Source organism: Polyodon spathula, chromosome 20, assembly GCF_017654505.1.
Source record: "Polyodon spathula isolate WHYD16114869_AA chromosome 20, ASM1765450v1, whole genome shotgun sequence".
Classification (NCBI taxonomy): domain Eukaryota; kingdom Metazoa; phylum Chordata; class Actinopteri; order Acipenseriformes; family Polyodontidae; genus Polyodon; species Polyodon spathula.
Genome location: NC_054553.1, coordinates 6,402,985 through 6,422,117, shown reverse-complemented (window position 1 = coordinate 6,422,117; position 19,133 = coordinate 6,402,985). Strand labels below are relative to the sequence as shown.

The 19,133-nt window shown below is 35.4% G+C and overlaps 1 protein-coding gene and 1 long non-coding RNA gene across 2 annotated transcripts in view; both read left to right on the top strand.

Annotated features, from left to right (window-relative positions):
* LOC121295243 overlaps positions 1-18,866 on the top strand; it is a 60,370-nt gene extending 41,504 nt beyond the window's left edge. Inside the window, exon 2 of the long non-coding RNA XR_005946891.1 lies at positions 18,735-18,866. This is a non-coding gene — a long non-coding RNA (uncharacterized LOC121295243). The remainder of the gene's footprint in view (positions 1-18,734) is intronic.
* Positions 4,289-6,459, top strand: LOC121295241 (POU domain, class 3, transcription factor 4-B-like). Its single transcript, XM_041219679.1, has one exon. The coding sequence runs from the start codon at positions 4,643-4,645 to the stop codon at positions 5,726-5,728; it is 1,086 nt and encodes a 361-aa protein (XP_041075613.1). The 5' UTR covers positions 4,289-4,642; the 3' UTR covers positions 5,729-6,459.
* Positions 18,867-19,133: the final 267 nt, after the last annotated feature.

Here is a 19,133-nt window from a genome sequence, read left to right as displayed (position 1 = left end):
TGTATTAATTGATCGTGTTTTTAAAGACTGCCCTCGCTAACCGTGTATAAATATTCTGCGAATTGTCGCATTGTAGATTGATGCCCTGAGTAAACACTAATTAGGTTGCTGTTCCTATTGTAGATATGCAATTCAGCACCAATACTGTTTAATTGTTAGATGTCCTGTAATTCTACCTTGGCGTATACATTTTTGTTGTGGTTTCTTTTAAGTGTTCTCATAAAAATATATTTTGTGTAAATATTCTCAGAGAACTTTATAAAACAATATAATTTAGTTATAATATACTTTTTGATTAATTAAATACATACAATCATAAAATATTTGTTTTAATTAAATGCATACAATTACACACACACACACACGCACGCACGCACGCACGCACACACGCGCGCGCGCATACACTATTGTCACATCAAAATGAGAATCATAAAACCTCCAAAGCAAAACAAAGTGGTTTAATATTGTTTATATTCCTTTGGTTACTTTAAATAGGAAATCCTTTATTATTATTATTATTATTATTATTATTATTATTATTGTGCAGTGCAATGTCTTTAACCAGCGGTTGTTTTAAATCAAGTATTTTGTGACATAATATCTGCCTTTAATGAATGTATTTTGAAACATTTTTACTTCTGAAAAGTTTCTCCCGTCGGCTTTCAATAAACGTGTTGGTCAGGGGTACACAGGACCACAGTTGCTAGCCAGAGTCGTCTCTATGAGGAGGTGAAGTTGCTTTTAAAGAGGTCATGACACCGGGGTGACAGCTACTGCTTTAGCCTTCATGCTGTATTAAACACACACAAGACAAGCTCGTCTTTTAGGTGTTGAGATATGGGCCGTTGCATCAAATTCACTGTCATGTAAAATACTGCAAACTTTAGATACACTCATGTAAACTGAACACTGACGTAATGAGATAAAGTGAGTCTTTTTTTTAAAAAAAAATATAGCCGTTTAGCAAGACAGGGGTGTTCCTTTTTTGTGGGTAATTCACCAGCAACAACTGAAAGAAAACGCAATCAATCATTCCTCTATATGAAAAAAAAAAAAAAAAAAAAAAAAAAAAAAACAGCGTAAAGGTAGTACAATCCTTTTATGTGAATATAAACCGTGTATATTACATTTGGAAATAGGATTGCGTTTAAAAAGTAATTAGTTATTGATATGAATGTCCTGTTTGGTTGCACCGGATTAAATATTAAATTACATGATGTATATGCTCCCGGAATTATGTATAGTCTAATAAGAATGTTTTAATTACAACATTTACAAGAAAGTATGGTTAAATTCCACAGTATGCGATTCTAGGTCATAAACAGTGTTTTCGATATTATTATCTTGTTTTGACTATATATTTCGAAGTAGTTTAAAATCTCCGGCAGTTGATAAAGACGATTTAAAACATAGTTTTAAACAATAGCATTCAGAAAATGAAAAAAAAAGGTGACTGTTCTAAACGTTCCAAATGCATGTTCTCTTTTTTTTCACTATTAATAACATTACACTATAACGTCAATGGACTTGTACCAGAAGTATTTATACAATAGTAATCTTGGTGTATATTTCAAATTGTAAATACAAACACTAAATACATGCTTTGTCTTAGGTATTAACAAAAATAGATTTAAATATAGCTATATTATTAGTGTATTAAAATGAAGATGCATGCCGTTGTTTACTCCCAAACGACTTCTCAAAACACGTGGCTTTTGGTTTAAAGATAACAAAAAAATCAGCAGAAACATTTTTAGCCAGATTCTTTTTTTTTCCTTTTGATAAACTTGAACAATTCATGAAAGCTACAAAATCTCTATTTCTTGCAACAGTAGCTGTGGAGTTTTTCTATTTTTCTCCCATGTCCAGGCAGGGTCCGCTATTCAATGGGATTCTTTTATTCTGCATGGGACAGGGGATTTGTGGCTGTGCTCCCCTTTTATTCCTCTCTCTATGGAAACCCGGATCATGGAGAGAAAAATGTGAAGCTGAATAAAGAAAACCAGCAGAAGGAACGGCTTGAGAGAAGCATCTGTTACACTTGGAAACTTAGACTATCGGGACAGAGCCACAGAAACCCACTCCACACCAACCATTCCTTACAATTATATAATACACATCAAAATTGAAATGATCATTAATCAGTCTGGTGCATCGTTCTCCCCTGTACATTCTAGAACTGGACCCATCAGATACGGATTACTCACTAACAGACTGTAACTGCGAGTCCATAAGAAATCTGACTGACTTAACAGTTATTAAATGTTTGGTTGTTGTTTGTTTTTGTTCGATTTCTTCACAAATCTGTTTTCAAATACAGTCACCAGGCGATTGATTTGAATACGTTTGATAATTATTATAATCATATATTATTGATAATTGTGTTACACTAATTGCAAAATATATAAATTATTCAGTTGATCTTTGTTATTTTCTTCCTTCCTAGCATGATAACAAAGACGGTTGCCGAGCCCCCCCACCCCACCCCCCAATCACATTTTCGGCGTGTATGCAGCTGCTGGAAATCTCTTCTGAATTGTTGAGGCTTTGTTCCACTATCTAATAAATAAAGTTTACATGCAGATTTGATCCCTGCAATAAGCAGTAACAATCATGCTTTAACGGATTTTGATATGTACTATAAATAAATAAATACATAAATAAATAATGCCCATAATTTAAAAATAAAATAGAGAGAAAGTCTTACATTAATCTATACACAGACAATCATACACTATGCTAAAATCGCTTAAAGATTTATATACATTTTTCTACCGATTATTTTGGCTATGACAAGCTGTCACAAAGTCAACACTGACGAACCAATACTATGGCGTATTTTAACGGAAAACACCCAGCCATCTTACAGCCTTGTTTTGTACTGAATATGTCATTGCTGTGCCACCCCATACACAGACCGGAGCTGCAGTTTACAGTGACAGCAGCTGCTCCGCGTACTTCAACAACAAACTACACCGTTTCTCTATTTCAATTATTAGAACGCTCACCTGTTAATATGTTTGAGCTTCTTGAAGAATTTCTTCTGATCATTCTCCTTCAGACAACTCGCGGTCTTTAATGGCTTTGTGGTGGCTGCAAGCCTTCTTTTATTTCTGCTAAATGTATGAAAATGTATGCAAATTTAAATCAAGCTTAACCTAGGCGCTCTTGCAATATATTTAATGGAATTTCAAACCAATAAGGGGAGTGTGATGTAGTCTTCTAATGGCAAATATAATTACGCAGCTAGGTAACCCCTGAAATATGCAGAGAGGTCTTTTTTCAACTTTGAGAAGACTTGTCGAGATTCTTAAAGAAGTGCTCGTAACTTTGGGCAGTTTAAAGCTGAACCACAAAGAATCTTGTCATTGATGTGTGGCGTCAGACTTGTTTAATGTTGCAGGTTTGAGAAACTTAGATGATTTAAATGTATGTAAGGTTATGTAAGGTGAAGAAGACTTGTCAATGTCATTTATTGTCTTTTGTTTTGTGCAACTTAATTGGTGGGATTAAATCTGCCTTTTCTACTGGAACAGACCATCTTTTTTCTTTTTTTTTCTTTTTTTTTTTTTTTTTTTTTTTTTTTTTTTTTTTTTTTACTGTATTCATAAAACAAAATAGGTTCATGGGCCACATTGCGATTTTCCAGATAAGGATGTTATTTTATTATTTCAATTTAACGTTATTTTAATTTTTCTTTAGCATATCAGATGAAAGGGCAAGTGGGTTTTTTGTTTTGTTTAGTTTTTTTTTCATAAATTGTGTATGTTGATAACTACAGCCGTTGCCTTTCATGTACTTGTATATTGTACTTTATGATTATTTTATCTTTAATTGAATTAACATTTTTCTATTTTCTCTGTCTCCAAAAATTTTTTTTTGCGAAACGTGCTTTTTCGATGCATTGTGCCTTGTCGTTTGTATGATAAGCCCCTTAAAAAATAATACATTCAAATAGATAACTGACCAGATATATTCAGCATGTCGGGTGGGTGTACAGTCTCGTGTTGACTGTAGAAACACAGCATTTTGCACGTGGGAGAATCCGTGATTTTTGACATTCTCATGAGTGATGCAGACTTTAGGAAACACATCCCGTTGTGCAAGTGAAAATGGATGACAATCTGACACAAAACATTATTAATTTCTTAGAGAGAGAGAGAGAGAGAGAGAGAGAGAGAGAGAGAGAGAGAGAGAGAGAGAGAGAGAGAGAGAGAGAGAGAGAGAGAGAGAGAAAGAGAGAGAGAGAGAGAGAGAGGGGTGTGTGTGGGGGGTGTGGGGGGGGGAATGGATTACACTAGCGGTAATAACTGTGCTTAAATAAGTTACGAAATAGTTAATAAGATCTGTGAACCGCGGACAGTCAATTACACAGCAGTACCCAATGGAGCCTGCGAACCGCTACGCTTCCTGCTTTGTGTCAGTTTAACTCTTCTGTCTCTCGCAAACCCAGTTTGGAATCCAGCCTCCTGCTTTGCGATTGGCGGTGACAAAAACTAGTGTGTTCGAGGACTGCTCTGGTTGGTTCCAAGGGGTGCCAATTATTAACTGGTTGCTGATTTGGCTCCCTAGCCTGGTAGATGTCAAAGGCTGAAGCTGTTCCCTTTGCCACATTATAACTAGTAAGGGATCCACACCAGCCATGGCCACAGCTGCCTCGAATCCCTACAGCATTCTCAGTTCCAACTCTATGGTTCACGCAGATTCCTCGGTCATGCAGCAAGGGAGTCCTTTTAGGAACCATCAGAAACTTCTCCAAAGTGACTATCTACAGGGAGTCTCCAGCAATGGACATCCTCTTGGGCACCAGTGGGTGACAAGCTTATCTGAAGGGAGCCCGTGGACGTCGATAGTGACCAGCCCTTTAGACCAGCAAGACGTTAAACCTGGCAGGGACGATCTCCAACTGGGGGCTATCATCCATCACAGGTCTCCTCATGTTGCCCATCACTCGCCCCATACAAATCATCCAGGTGCGTGGGGAGCAACCGCGGCTCATAACTCATCTATAAACAACGGCGGACAACCTATCAACATCTACGCGCAAACAGGGTTCACTGTCAATGGTATGTTGGATCATGGAGGTCTAACGCCACCTCCAACATCAGCGCCTAACCAAAACTTGCACCCGGGGCTCAGAGACACCCCGGACCACGGAGATATAGGAGCGCATCACTGTCACGACCATTCAGACGAAGAGACGCCGACCTCGGATGAGTTGGAACAGTTCGCGAAACAATTCAAACAAAGGCGAATCAAGCTGGGGTTCACGCAGGCAGATGTTGGGCTTGCACTGGGGACTCTGTACGGCAATGTCTTCTCCCAGACTACCATCTGCAGGTTTGAAGCCTTGCAGCTCAGCTTTAAGAACATGTGCAAACTAAAGCCCTTGTTAAACAAGTGGCTAGAAGAGGCAGACTCATCCACGGGAAGTCCGAGTAGTATTGATAAAATCGCAGCCCAGGGAAGGAAGAGAAAGAAAAGGACCTCGATTGAGGTGAGCGTCAAAGGGGTGCTGGAGACCCATTTTCTCAAATGTCCCAAACCTGCCGCTTTGGAGATCACCTCTTTGGCAGACAGCCTACAGTTAGAAAAAGAAGTGGTTCGTGTCTGGTTTTGTAACAGAAGACAAAAAGAGAAAAGAATGACTCCGCCGGGAGAACAACAGTCGCACGAGGTATATTCTCACAGCGTTAACACAGACACCACCTCGTGCCGTGATCTCTGACCGCAGAACCGGGCTCCAAACCCGCGAGACTCTTTGTGAAGAATGGAAATCTAGAGGCTTTTTAATTGATGGTTCTTTTTTTTTTCTCTCGTGGTATAATGCTGATAAATTAATAGGAGTATATTTAAAAAAAAAAAAAAGCCACAAACATTTTGTTAAGCATTTTGGCAATATCTTTCAGCAAACAATGTTTCTGTTTGTTTTCATAAACGGAGCCCGTTTATTATAAAATTAGGTTTGTTTTGTTTTTCTACTACAAGGATTTAAATACAGACGTGTGCCTATTAATAACCTCACAGCGCCTTGGTTTTCACAACATATATATCAGGTGAATCAGTTATGTTATGGGTAGTTGTTTCTTTTCTATTTTTATACTGCTTTGCTGTAAGTGTAGAAGGTGTTTTACTGTTTTGTCCACACCAGTGAGAAGAATACGTACAAAATGTGTTCACTGACTCCTTACTGCAATCATAAACACGGACTCTAGATTTCTGTTCCATTTTTCACATTTCTGTAAATCATAATTCCATACGCCATGCTGGTTGCACGACCGCAAACATGGTCTGCGTTTTATAATTGATGTGACGATTTAAGACGCTTTAAAAAAAGGTTATCGATGGGAGTTTACGTTGCAGTGAAACACCTTGGAGCTAGTATCTAGCTTTAAAGCATTATTGATTCCCGCGTCCGTGCATTGCAACTATCAACCACCTGTCCAGGTTTTTCTTGATATCCAGTTACAGGTCAGGTTTTTTCAAAAATAACTCTTATCCAGCTTTTTTTTTTTTTTTTTTTTTCTTATTCTAAAAAAGTGCGAAACTTTTTTTTTTTTTTTTTCTGAATGTTACAATTAGAAAAAGAAACTCTTTTAGAGTAGGTACATCCACAAAGCAGTGTTTTCCAAAAAGCTATAGTATTAAAAAAAAAAAAAAAAAAAACTATGAAAATAACTTGTGCCGTATTTTTATGGTTCTTCACGCATGTAGAATAATAATAATAATAATAATAATAATAATAATAATAACGACGATAAAAATATTATTAATAAAATAATTATATTTATAATTGGGCTTTTACAAACCCGAACACAATAGAATCTGTGTAATGACACATAGTGTAATGAACAATATTATATATATATCAATATATATATATATATATATATATATATATATATATATATATATATATATATATATATATATATATATACACACACACACACACACACACACACACACACACACACACACATATATATATATATGAAGACGAACCGTAAAATACGTCCCAATATTATTGGTTTGTATTGCATTATATATCATTATTTTATTGTACACTAAGTAACTAAATTTTTCTAACCTTTAATGTTCCGATATTGATTTATTTCTTTAATATTCCTCCAGTATTTGCTATTGTACAGTTTTGTATAATGAACTTTTTTGAATTTATTAATTTAAACAAATACCCTTTAGTTTATTCGTGCAGTTTAGTGATGTAAAATAAACGCTATTTTCATTAAAAAGTTGAGGTTTTCAGCAATTTAATTCCAAATACCATATGGCAGTCCCAGCGATTATTTATTTTCAGTAAAAACCTTGTATTATGTTTTTGAAAGGAAATGTAAACCCGTTATAACAATGTATGTTGGAATAATAAAAGCAAACTTGTTGTTACATGTTGGGTTGTCAATTTTTAGTTCAGGTTTTAGTGATTTCTGTTTATTGTGTGGAGAAGGTCAAGAGTCTCGGTTTAAATAAATTGTTCGGTTTTATTTATTTATTTATTTATTTATTTTAAAGAAAACCTGTTTGGAACTGTACGCATCAAATCACAGCAACGTATATTTTTGGTTGAGTTGAAACAAGAGTTCTTAGATCTTATAATATTTTGCGTATCTTTAATTTATATTTTAAGGTGTATATGCGTCTCAGTAATTGCGAAAATCGTTTCAGTGCTTATAATACAGTACATTAATATGATTATGAAGCATAAAACGTTCATTTCATTAGTCCGTATTATTTTTATAGGCTACAGTTAAGCTATATTTTAGACTTAACAAAGCTAACTGCTTAATTTTGTTTTGTATAATGTGCTCAGTAGCTTATACATGGTGTGAGGTATCAAACAATGTAAACTCATTAAAAATGATACTGTACAATCCAAACACAGAAACAGACGTAATTTTAAAACCAGATTCAAAAGAAAAAGGAGTTCTCTAATAATTCTCGAGAAAAATAAACTTATAGGCCCTGCTAGAAGCCTATCAAAAAGCCTGTAGGGATATTTATTATTCGAAGATTGGTACTGTATATTTCACGTTGTTTTTTTTTTGTTTTTTTTGTTAGTTTTTTTGTTTATGTGTATTTAAATAGTTTATTGTTTATATTTGTTCTGTTTTATCCAATTGCACCAACTGCTTTGGTTAGAGCAGATTCGTTATTAGGTATACACATATCCACTTATGATATATATAAAAAAAAAAAAAAAAAAAAAAAGAAAAACATTTGTATAATGTATTTGAAATGGACGGGATTTTATAGTTTAAGTTTATAGAGCATTAAGTAATCTGTGGATTTCTTTTTAAAATTATTTTTTCTTTTTTTAAATTAAAACAGCAAAGCCAATATTTATGAAAAAAAAAAATCAAAACATATTTTGAATGTCACTAATAATAATTAATAATAAGTGATCTTATTTCATAGTGTCAATAACAAGTAGACAAATCTAATTTAAATTTATATTTCCTGTTATTAGCAAATGTGTGTGTTTACCTTTCTTCTCAAGTCAATACAGTGACGTTTTTTTTAATTACATTTTTTTTGACAAAAGCATTGTAATGAAAGTTTTTGATAAACAGCTTTCTTTTTGTATTCTTTTTTTAAAGAAAAACAGCATTGACCTTTTTAGAGGATTATAAAGACAGACAGGAGGCCTCCATTATATAAACGATCACAGATATTGAAGAATCAGATAAATTAGTGTTTATGTTTTCCAAACAGCTGGATACAGTATAGACATCTTGAATTAAATGTTCTGTCTGTGAGACGAGTATACGACTGTTTTCAATGTTATTCTGTTCGCTGTTTTCTGCATTCGAACTATGTTTAAAATAATGTTTGTCAGCTTCCATATCACTGGCAATACACTTGGGGGAATTGAAGCAGAAGGTCCTTTTGAGAAAATGCGGTTAAACTACACATGTTTTTTATTTATTTTTAGTCCAATTAAACAAACAACGGTAATTCCTTCTTACAAATATGAGACTTGACTAGCTGTCCACCCAAAAGGATGTATTATGCGTCCCATTTAAAAAAAAAAAAAAAAAAAAAAAAAAAAAAAAAAAGGAGTCATTGCATTGCTTGCTTTACCACTCATATTTTAAGCTCATTGGTTAGTCTCGGCTGTATGGTGTTCAGAGGCTAATCAAAGTGACAACCACTGAGAGGTAGACTCGCTATAGGCCTATAAAGAAAATGTTGTTTATGTGCCCTGCAGTAACAACACATGCGTGATCTTTCAGAGAGACAAAAAGGAAAGTAAATGTGTATTATTCTACCCCTTCTTTTTTATGTTGACGTCAGCATGACGTCAAAGCTCTAGAGTAGCCTACTTTCATTAGAAAGCTACAGTGGTCTTTGTATTATAAGCATGTTGTGGTAAATACAATTTGTACTGTATTTATTTATTTATTTGTTGATTTATTTATTTATTTTAGTAAAACTAAAAGACAAATACAGTTTTGATGACAACATTATGTCATGCTTTAGCTGGTGTTGATTATGAAATGTAGAATGGTTTTGAATCATGGAACCACATAACATGTATAAATGTAGAGTTTATAATCCAAGCACTAACATTTTCAGCAGCATTTCTGTGCCGATAATGTTTAGACTGTTGTCTAGTTTTAAAATAACATAGAAATGATGCAACAAGCTACCTAGTATTTATTTTTTTATTTGTTTTTTGGGGGGGGGGGGGGCATTGTATTACACGTATAGTGAAAGCAGTTCAGTAGCAGTTAGGCCTTCAGTATCTACATGCATGCCTTGAATACTAATATTCCTCAATGCATGCATTTTGTTTCAATACAAATGCTGCTCTGATTAAAAATTACAATGAATAATATGCTGAATCGGTTGATTCTATCATTCCTTAAGAATCACTGTCTTAATCAAGCTAATAAAAGTTGTTCAGTTATTAAATGTTAATAAAAAGCTTTTTGGTAAGAAGAGCTGAAATTACAAATGAAAAGAAGAGAAATAAGCACATAATCATAGACACTGGAACTAGGAGTTCTGGGGTGTGGAAGTATATAAACATCACATAATCATAGACACTGGAACTAGGGGTGCTGTGGTGCGGTAGTATATAAACATCATATAATCACAGGCCCTGGAACTAGGGGTTCTGGGGTGTGGCAGTATATAAACATCACATAATCATAGACACTGGAACTAGGGGTGCTGTGGTGCGGTAGTATATAAACATCATATAATCACAGGCGCTGGAACTAGGGGTGCTGTGGTGCGGTTGTATATAAACATCACATAATCACAGGCACTGGAACTAGGGGTGCTATGGTGCAGTAGTATATAAACATCACATAATCATAGACACTGGAACTAGGGGTTCTGGGGTGTGGCAGTATATAAACATCACATAATCATAGACACTGGAACTAGGGGTGCTGTGGTGCGGCAGTATATAAACATCACATAATCACAGGCACTGGAACTAGGGGTGCTGTGGTGCGGCAGTATATAAACATCATATAATCACAGGCGCTGGAACAAGGGGTGCTGGGGTGCAGCAGTATATAAACATCACATAATCATAGACACTGGAACTAGGGGTGCTGTGGTGCGGCAGTATATAAACATCATATAATCACAGGCGCTGGAACTAGGGGTGCTGGGGTGCAGCAGTATATGAAACACATATACAGGGGTTACAGTTTTGTTCAATGGCTTTCAGCACCCCCACTATAATTTTTTTGTTTGGGGTGGGGGGTGGAGCGGTGGCATATAGTGGTACCAGCACCACCAGCACCTTCTCTTTCATCCTCATGTTCTAACTGTATTTCCAACACAACACTCTAATAATGAAATGAATGATTCACAGGGACACAAGTAAAATATGTGAGGCTGTTAACATTTAACAGTAAATCATGCAACACATTTCCAGCAGGAACATTTTCTAGCAAAAGGACGCGTACCTGTAATGGCATTACTTACCTTCTAGAAGGTCAACTGGAGAAGGTTTTTTTTTTTTTTTTTCCTAACTAACAGATGGACCAGTAATAGCACTTCAAAATAGGACCACAAGATGGCCTCACACTGTGCTGTCTCCCATTTGTGTAGCAGAGAGATGGGTTCATAATTGTACTAATTTATTTTTGCATAATAAATGAATAACATTTACAACATTTTACTATGGATATAGACCGTTCCCCTGTTTGTATTCACTGTTAGGATATTGCTCTTCAGCGATGCAAGTGCTTTAAAATAAAAGTCACACACTGTTTAAATGTATCAGTTTCTGAAGCTTCTGTTTAAATGTGTATTCATATAAATGGTGATAGATACCTTTGTTAATAGTGTCACTATAATAAAGCAAAAAGGAAGCTGTGATTAAGATTTGCTCCCAAACACGCTTTATTCAAACAGTGACCGTCCTTCACCACTTTGTATCATTGCTCAGAACAATAGCACAGAAAACTGCAGAACACAAATAAGAGAAGCGTTTTAATTTAAAAGCAAGTCATTTCTAAGGGTGTTGAGCTGTAAATGAAGGTGCAGCGTTTGCATGTCCTCTACCACAAGCATGAAAGAACACGCAGAAGTAGTCAAACAGATAGGTTCAATAGACCTTTTAAAAACTGAACAAATGCAACCTTTGATTAAAAATCAAATAATACACATATTTGAAAATGTATTGATTTTTTACGCAATGTTGAAAGCGAAACACACGACACCCATGAAAAAGTCAAAAGTGCACAAAAACTACATTTAAAAATGCATGAGGCTTGAAGAGCGTGGGCTAGCATGGGTATCATTTGTGCAAAAAAAAAAAAACACTTTGCTGGGTCCACTTAATACATGGTTTCTGTAAGCGTACTGCTTTGAAGCACTCATCTCTTTCAAAACCTTCACTAAGTGTTTTTATAAACAGGTGTGCACAATTATCTGTGCAATTTTCCAGTGATTTAATTTAGTTGAAGAAAATGTGAAAATTAAATTGCTTTAAAATGCAAAACCACATCTTAATATATATATGATTTAAAAAAAAAAAAAAGAAACATGGGTTTTATAAGGTTAAGCAGCTGTTATATAAACAGGGCAAATTAAATAAATGCAGGATTTCATTAAAGCATTTTCAATAATGGAGTAAAATACCAGGAATGCAATCTCTGTGTCAGGGATTTAACAGTATTTGTCCTACAAAGATAATTTTAAAGTAATTAATGATTTTTTTCTCTTTTTTACACATCCCTCATAATTGTTTTATCTTCTTGTCCTGACTTTTAGAGCTGGGGGCAGTCTGGTTATGTATTGAACTGATGCATTAGATACGGTATGCGGCCTAAAGTTATAATGTGTTAAAGTAAATGTACTTCACTACTGTCTAAAGATGAGATATATACTGTAACATAGACTCAATCTTCAATCTATTGTATAGCTAAGATACTTGCTGTTACTTAGATATCTGCTATTGGTAATGGAAGTGTTACAGCTCACCAAGGAAAGATCTAGTGCTCAGGCTCTGTTCAGAAGGGTTGACTCCAAACGTTTTTATTTTTTTTTATTTTCTTTTCTTTACAGTTCACAACTCTAACCACCAGGGGGAGGTGTATTTCCATCTTGGCTGTTTGGGGACTAAGCACTCAAAGTGAAAGTCCAAGTACAATCACTAGACCCTCACCACTGGCAAAACACATACAAACTGTGTTTTCCCTTATCTGTACGTTGTTATAAGGTTTTGAAACCCCATCCGTCTGTTTCGGTTATTTTTCCATTCGTTCATGCCTTACAGTATATTAGGCCCCTATCCATAATATCAAACACATGGCAGCAGTTAGGAATGAGAAACGAGTCAAAGCTCCAAATTACTCAGGAGTTAAGGTATTTATTAAAGAAACCTAGTGTGTGTATAACTGCCAGAAACCCAGTACACTAACAGTAGATTAAATATGTGATCACAGCAATTGAGCGGCAGCATAGGATGTGCTGTTGACGTTTTGAGGTTTCTTTTTTTTTCTATAGACATGTTTTTAAAAGATACATTTAGTTTGATTGCCTTGAAACACATTTATTAATTGCTTTATTTAAGGTCAGTGCATTACACAGGACTGTGTTGGAATGTAGCATTCTAGAAGCTCAGTGTTTCGAACACTGCAGTAGGAGAAGTGTATTTAAGCAGTTTGATAGTTTAAGTGCTATGCGATGATGCTGAGTACAGTGATGTATTTCTGTAGCTGAAGGATTAGGTGTGACAGGTAGCAGGCTGAATAGCTCAGCTGTGTGGAAGGTGTGAGCTTCAGTAAAATCCTTTTGAACAGCAGGCTTTCTCTAGATCAGCGGTGTTCAGCTGTGGCTCTTTCGCCAACCCGTTCCTTAATAATTTAATGAACTCTAGATGGGCCAATTTAATTATACATAAAGAGACAAATATGAGCATGAAAACTAGTGAGCCATCAGGCAAGTCAAACCGACCCACATGTCAAGGCAACAGTAGCCCTCAATCAGTTTCGATTAGCTTTGTGTCTCTCAATCGGGTTGGCTGTATATATCTGCTGGATTGGATTAATGTTGGGAGCAGTACATTGTTTGTAGAGTTACGAAATGCAAAAAGTCAAAAGGCAACCAGAACTACAGTGCTGCCAGACAGTTCACAGTTCCCTAAACCACATTCCATATGCGTACAAAATGCCTGTTCTAATATACACTGCTTTTAGCGCTGTTTGGGGAATGTAACAAATTGGAAGTGAGCTTTTCAAGACATCGTAAAGAACCCAGGGCTCTTATTACTATGTGGGCAGACAGTAAAACACAAGCCCAATTTTGAGGGTATTGTACACAATTCAAAAGTGTCAAAAACATTTATATGGGACTAAAATGAATAAGGACTGTCACCAGCATCATTTTGAGCATGCCAGAACATTCCATCTACTTGGGAGAAATGTAACATGCATGAAGAAACGATTATATGCACCTGTGTCCAATTTAAACCTTGCTTATTTCAGCTATATTTCAGCTGTATGTCCACCGTTCTATTTGCAATAAACCAAATTTGGGTAGCTTTTGTATATCTCAAACAACTTATTCTTAAACGTCAATGTGCAGTCACCATATGGAAGAATAATATGATGCACATATGGAAAAAAAAAATCAACAACAATAAGATGTACATATAAATAAGGAATGGTATTCTTTGAAAGATTCTAATATATTAACATATATATATATATATATATATATATATATATATATATATATATATATATATATATATATATATACACACACACACTATATTTTAATAGATCTAGCAATAGTAATTCCTGAACTATCAACACAGTAGCAGCAACAGCTGGGAATCATGAGACAAGGGGATCCGCAGGCAGTCTTTACTATGCTAGCATATTCACCCTGCCCTGAAAGCAGTTAAAGAGCTACTTAGTACTGTGGCTTCAATAGAACTATAGCAGTCACATCTAACCCCCAAATACATCTGGTACACCAGAGTATAACCATAAATCTAACCCCCCGAGCAACAATATACCCCTAATGGGCAGATGAAATGTCACATTTGTTCTAAGTGAATCTAACAAGAAGAATCCCTCACTCATTATACAAGTGAAAGTCGGCAGAAGCGTGGGATCTTCTCTAATGTGACTCAAGTGTCTCACAACTTAGGCAGGGGAATCTGTATCTGTGTGCTGTCATTTGACAGTTGATTAATGTATGGCACGATCAAAGCAATTGCAGTTATGTTATCATGAAGGGATAAGTACAGCACAGGAGACAGCTACTGTAAACTGAGTAATGAGCAAGGGATGAGTTTGCACAGTATTCATCAATAACCACAGCCATTAAGGTCTGTTAAATAGTACCCAAGATGGTAAGGTAGTACCTGAGTGGGATGTATACCACTAATACTAATTCTCAGTTCAAGTTTTACTACTTGTGTATTTCTCAGTAGCAGTAATGCTTTTGGTGCCATAAGCATGAAAAACCAACCCTTTTTTTTACTCAGAATGGATGTAGTTTTCAGTCTGGTTGTGTGGCTAGCAGCTATGAGAAGCTGAGAAAGGATTGTAGAACAAAAATACAGAGGATAAACGGAAATGTGTATAGAAGCGTCAAAAAGCGTCAACGGTAACTTACTGCAGTAAAAGCCCTTGGGCCAAAAACAAACCGAATGTTCCCCACTTAAGGCCTGACAAATGCCTAATAGCGAGAGAAAAGGCAATATTTAAAATGCGAAGGAGATTTTTTTTTTTTTTCTTTTTTAACTAAATGACTACCTCAATGATATCTTCATTTCAGAGTGCAGGTTGATCTGTCTCTGTCCTATATGTTCCACATTAACTCATTATCTATGCTGCTCAGTCCATTAATTCTGCTAGTTTTATTAGCCAAGTGTTGTGCCTGTTCCTGTACTAGTGACAAGCCTTTCGGAAAGCTAATCTGACAGCTAATGACTTCATTAAGTGTGGCACACTAATTGGCTTACTTCTGGGGCTGGTGGTTAATAGTAGTAAATAAATTCACACCTGAGCATGGATTCACCCTAAAAGTGAGTTCCAGAAATAGCACAGGTTTGGGGAGCTTGATTTTTTTTTAAAAAAAGGTACTTAATATTACAAGTACAAAACAAAGAACATTGTGGCAATCTAATTAAAAGATGTTTTTCTTCTCCGCAATGACGTCAAACCTGCTGTGCAGGCTCTAGTGTATATTGAATTGACAACAGGATGTCTGATTAATTTTTGTTTATTAATAATGCATTTTTCAAAAAACAAGTTCCTTTTGCTGTTAGAGCTTAACAGCTAAACAGTGCAGCTGCTGTGATTCTGATTTTGCGGGATGCGTTATAGTAAATCATTATATTCTTTATTAAATCAGCAAGAAGTATAATTTAAAATCAATTTCCTTAACATTTTTTTAGCAATAACATGATAACTGTCCCTTCTTTTCTCTCGTGCTGGAAACCTATTGCTTTTGTCTTGTTGCTGGTCTTCAATCTCAAGAGTTAACACTGTGTTGGTCCTAGGTATGCTGCCTGGCACTGTATTATGGCTTTTCTGCCAAGTTGTTTGGGCATTACTGTGAAGAAGGGTACGTTCTCCTGGTGTACCCTGTGTCCCTTGATGACTCTGGAAGTACAAACGAATGCCCTAGTTTGCCTAAGTATCTTTGCGGATCAAGTCAAAGCAACAGTGCTGCACCTCTACCCTGATTGTGATGGCTACTTTCAAAACCCACCCATAATAGGTAAATAGGAATAATTAAACACTATACCTACTAATGTTATGTCATTTCCATTTGATACAAATAATACAAATGCATTTCAGATATAACATCAATATCAGAGTATATTATACTATTTATTATATATAATACATACTGTTTATGTATCATCAGTACTAATAAAAAGCACACTGTTTTTCTTTCAATGATGACATCACAAAACAGTTGTGTGATGTCAGAATTAAGGATGTAAAACAAAATTTCAGACATCTATATAACATCAATATCAGGGTCTATTATACTATAGATTTTATTTAATTTATTTATTCCATTTATATAGCACCTTACACTAGACCCCCAGGTGCTTTACAGAAAACATAATACACAGCGTAATAAAAAATTAAAATAGCATAAAGATAACAAAAAGACTATTTCAAATAAAAGCAAATACATTTCCAATCATATTAAAAAAAAAACACACATTAATAGTAAAGACTATAACAAAAAGGCCTGAGTATATAAATAAGTCTTAAATCTTGACTTAAAAACAACGAGACTCCTAGCTTCTCTGACAAAAAAAGCAGAGCATTTCATAGCGTAGGAAGCCTCCAAGAAAAGACCCTTCCTCCCATACTATTAGTATTTACCCTGGGAATAACCAAGAGCCCTGCATCCTGAGATCTAAGATTCCTCTTAGGAATGTATGGGATAAGCACTGGGATAAATACTTTGGAATCCCAGAAAAAAAGTGCATTGCAATAGTCGATTCTCGATGAAACAAAGGCATGCATTAGCCTCTCAGCATCAGATACAGAAATGCTAGATCTAAGTTTAGCTCTATTTCTCAAATGATGAAAAGATGCTTTAGTAACTTCCTAATATGGGACTCAAATGATAGAAGAGGCTCAAAAATGACCCAAAATGTCTTGCTTCAAGTTTTAGTTCTAAATCAACATTTTATAATTGCTGCTGTGAACCCACAAGCATGACCTCCGTTTTATCAGAATTCAACATCAAAAAATTCTGTGACATCCAGCACTTTATGTCCACAAAGCAGGCAGCTTATAATATATAGACCTGCTGTTTATGTATCATCAGTACTGAGAAAAAGCACACTGTTTTTCTTTCTATGATGATGTCACAAAACAATTGTGTGATGTCAAAATTAAGGATGGAAAACAAATTCAGTTCACCACCTGCCAGAATCAGAAAAGCAAAATGACTGACCTGAATGAGTAAGTACAGTACCAGATGCAAGGTTTTTCACTCACGCTCCCCACTCAATACACTGTAATAGCACAGTTATAATGGGTCAGAATATTGGTTTATAGGTATAAAATGAAAATATTACAATTAACATTCCACTGTTTTTACAAGGTTTAAAACAAAATTCTATAAAAACAACATAAGGGTACCTATTCATAAAGATCATAAGTTATTCAGATTTTGTTTTAAAAAATATTTTAAAAGTTTGATATTAGTGAAATTAGTCTGGAAGTGAACAACAGTATTGACTATTTTAGAAATATAATTTTGTTGCATTTTGAGAAACACGCAAGAAAATAAAGCTGTTTATTTTACTTATTTCTTTGTATAACAATGTAAATTTGACTGCTTTGTAGTAGGAAGGAAAGCCCACCAACACTTCTGGTACCAGAACTTGAGGATGTGACAGCATGGAACCAGGGAGGGGAGATCCTAGTAGATCTAGAAGGGGAGAAGGGATCGTTGCATTGTGACATACCTGATACTCTCAATACTGAGAACTTCTTCTTTACAGAAGTAACTCCTTCACAGATCAGCAGTGAACAATGTATGTGTGTGTGTACAGGCAGGCTGTGTGCATGGTATAAGTAGTGTTCTTCATGTGGTTCACTGTACACAGAGAACGCATCTTTTGCATCAAGGAAATAAAAAATGTTATTGATGTAAAACTGGAAATAAAGAATGAAGAATAATATAATACAGAGAGGATACAAGGTGTTTATGTAAAAAAACGGGTAGGTGGGTAATGTAAAAAAAACGACATAATCGAAAACATAAACGTATGAGACGAGAATCCCTAAAGACCTTTGCAATGAATATCCCCGGCAACAGGGAACATGGGATGTTTGACTACATTGCAGGGAAGGAATGTGAAATGTTCAGCCAATTTGTTTGGTCTCACTAAAATACACCTATAGTATATTTATATCAAAATATTATAAAGTGGATAGATAATAGAAATCTCTAAGTGGGCTATAAAATAAGAGGTTATATACCTATTTCACTTATTAATACAGATTATATACTTTTTACAAACATTTTGGCCAAATTAGCTATTAACCAAAGCTATTGGTTATAACAAAACTCTGTACAGATGGAGTAGGATTAGGGTTCAGATCTATGAACAAGAGTAGCAGTTTGGAGGCTAGACTGGGAATAGTGTGAAAGATTGTCTAATGGAATTATAGGTCAGCCATGCTTGATACAACAGCCACCAAATCAGTAAGATGTAGCTTGCTGAACAATCGTGTTTATTTCCGTCTTAGATCTGAATACCATACTGCAGTTGTCACCTCCGCTCTCCAGTAAGTTGATATGGCCTCTTCGCTTCAGGAAGCCCCCACCACTGATAAGAAGACCCCCCAGCAAGCGCCCCCTGCTGTTTATGTACAAAGAGGTGAGCAGTGGCGAGCTTACATCATCAGATAGGACTGCATTGATACTTAATATCATGTGTGATTGTTTCACAGAGAGTCTTCACCTCTAGAACTGAAAGATCATTTTAACAAAATGAAAATACTCAGAACAATATTTTAACAGCCCCTTCCTACAGCTAATAGCTTTATGTTGTTTACTTTCTCCTGTTGTTGCCTTTGCGCTTCTCATAATAGATCTATGAGTGATTTTATAGTTATGGATAAACTGCACAGATAGCTGAACTACAG

Excerpts from the sequence above, each read along its gene's own strand:
- LOC121295241 (XM_041219679.1), top strand. The coding sequence starts at position 4,643 with ATGGCCACAGCTGCCTCGAATCCCTACAGCATTCTCAGTTCCAACTCT.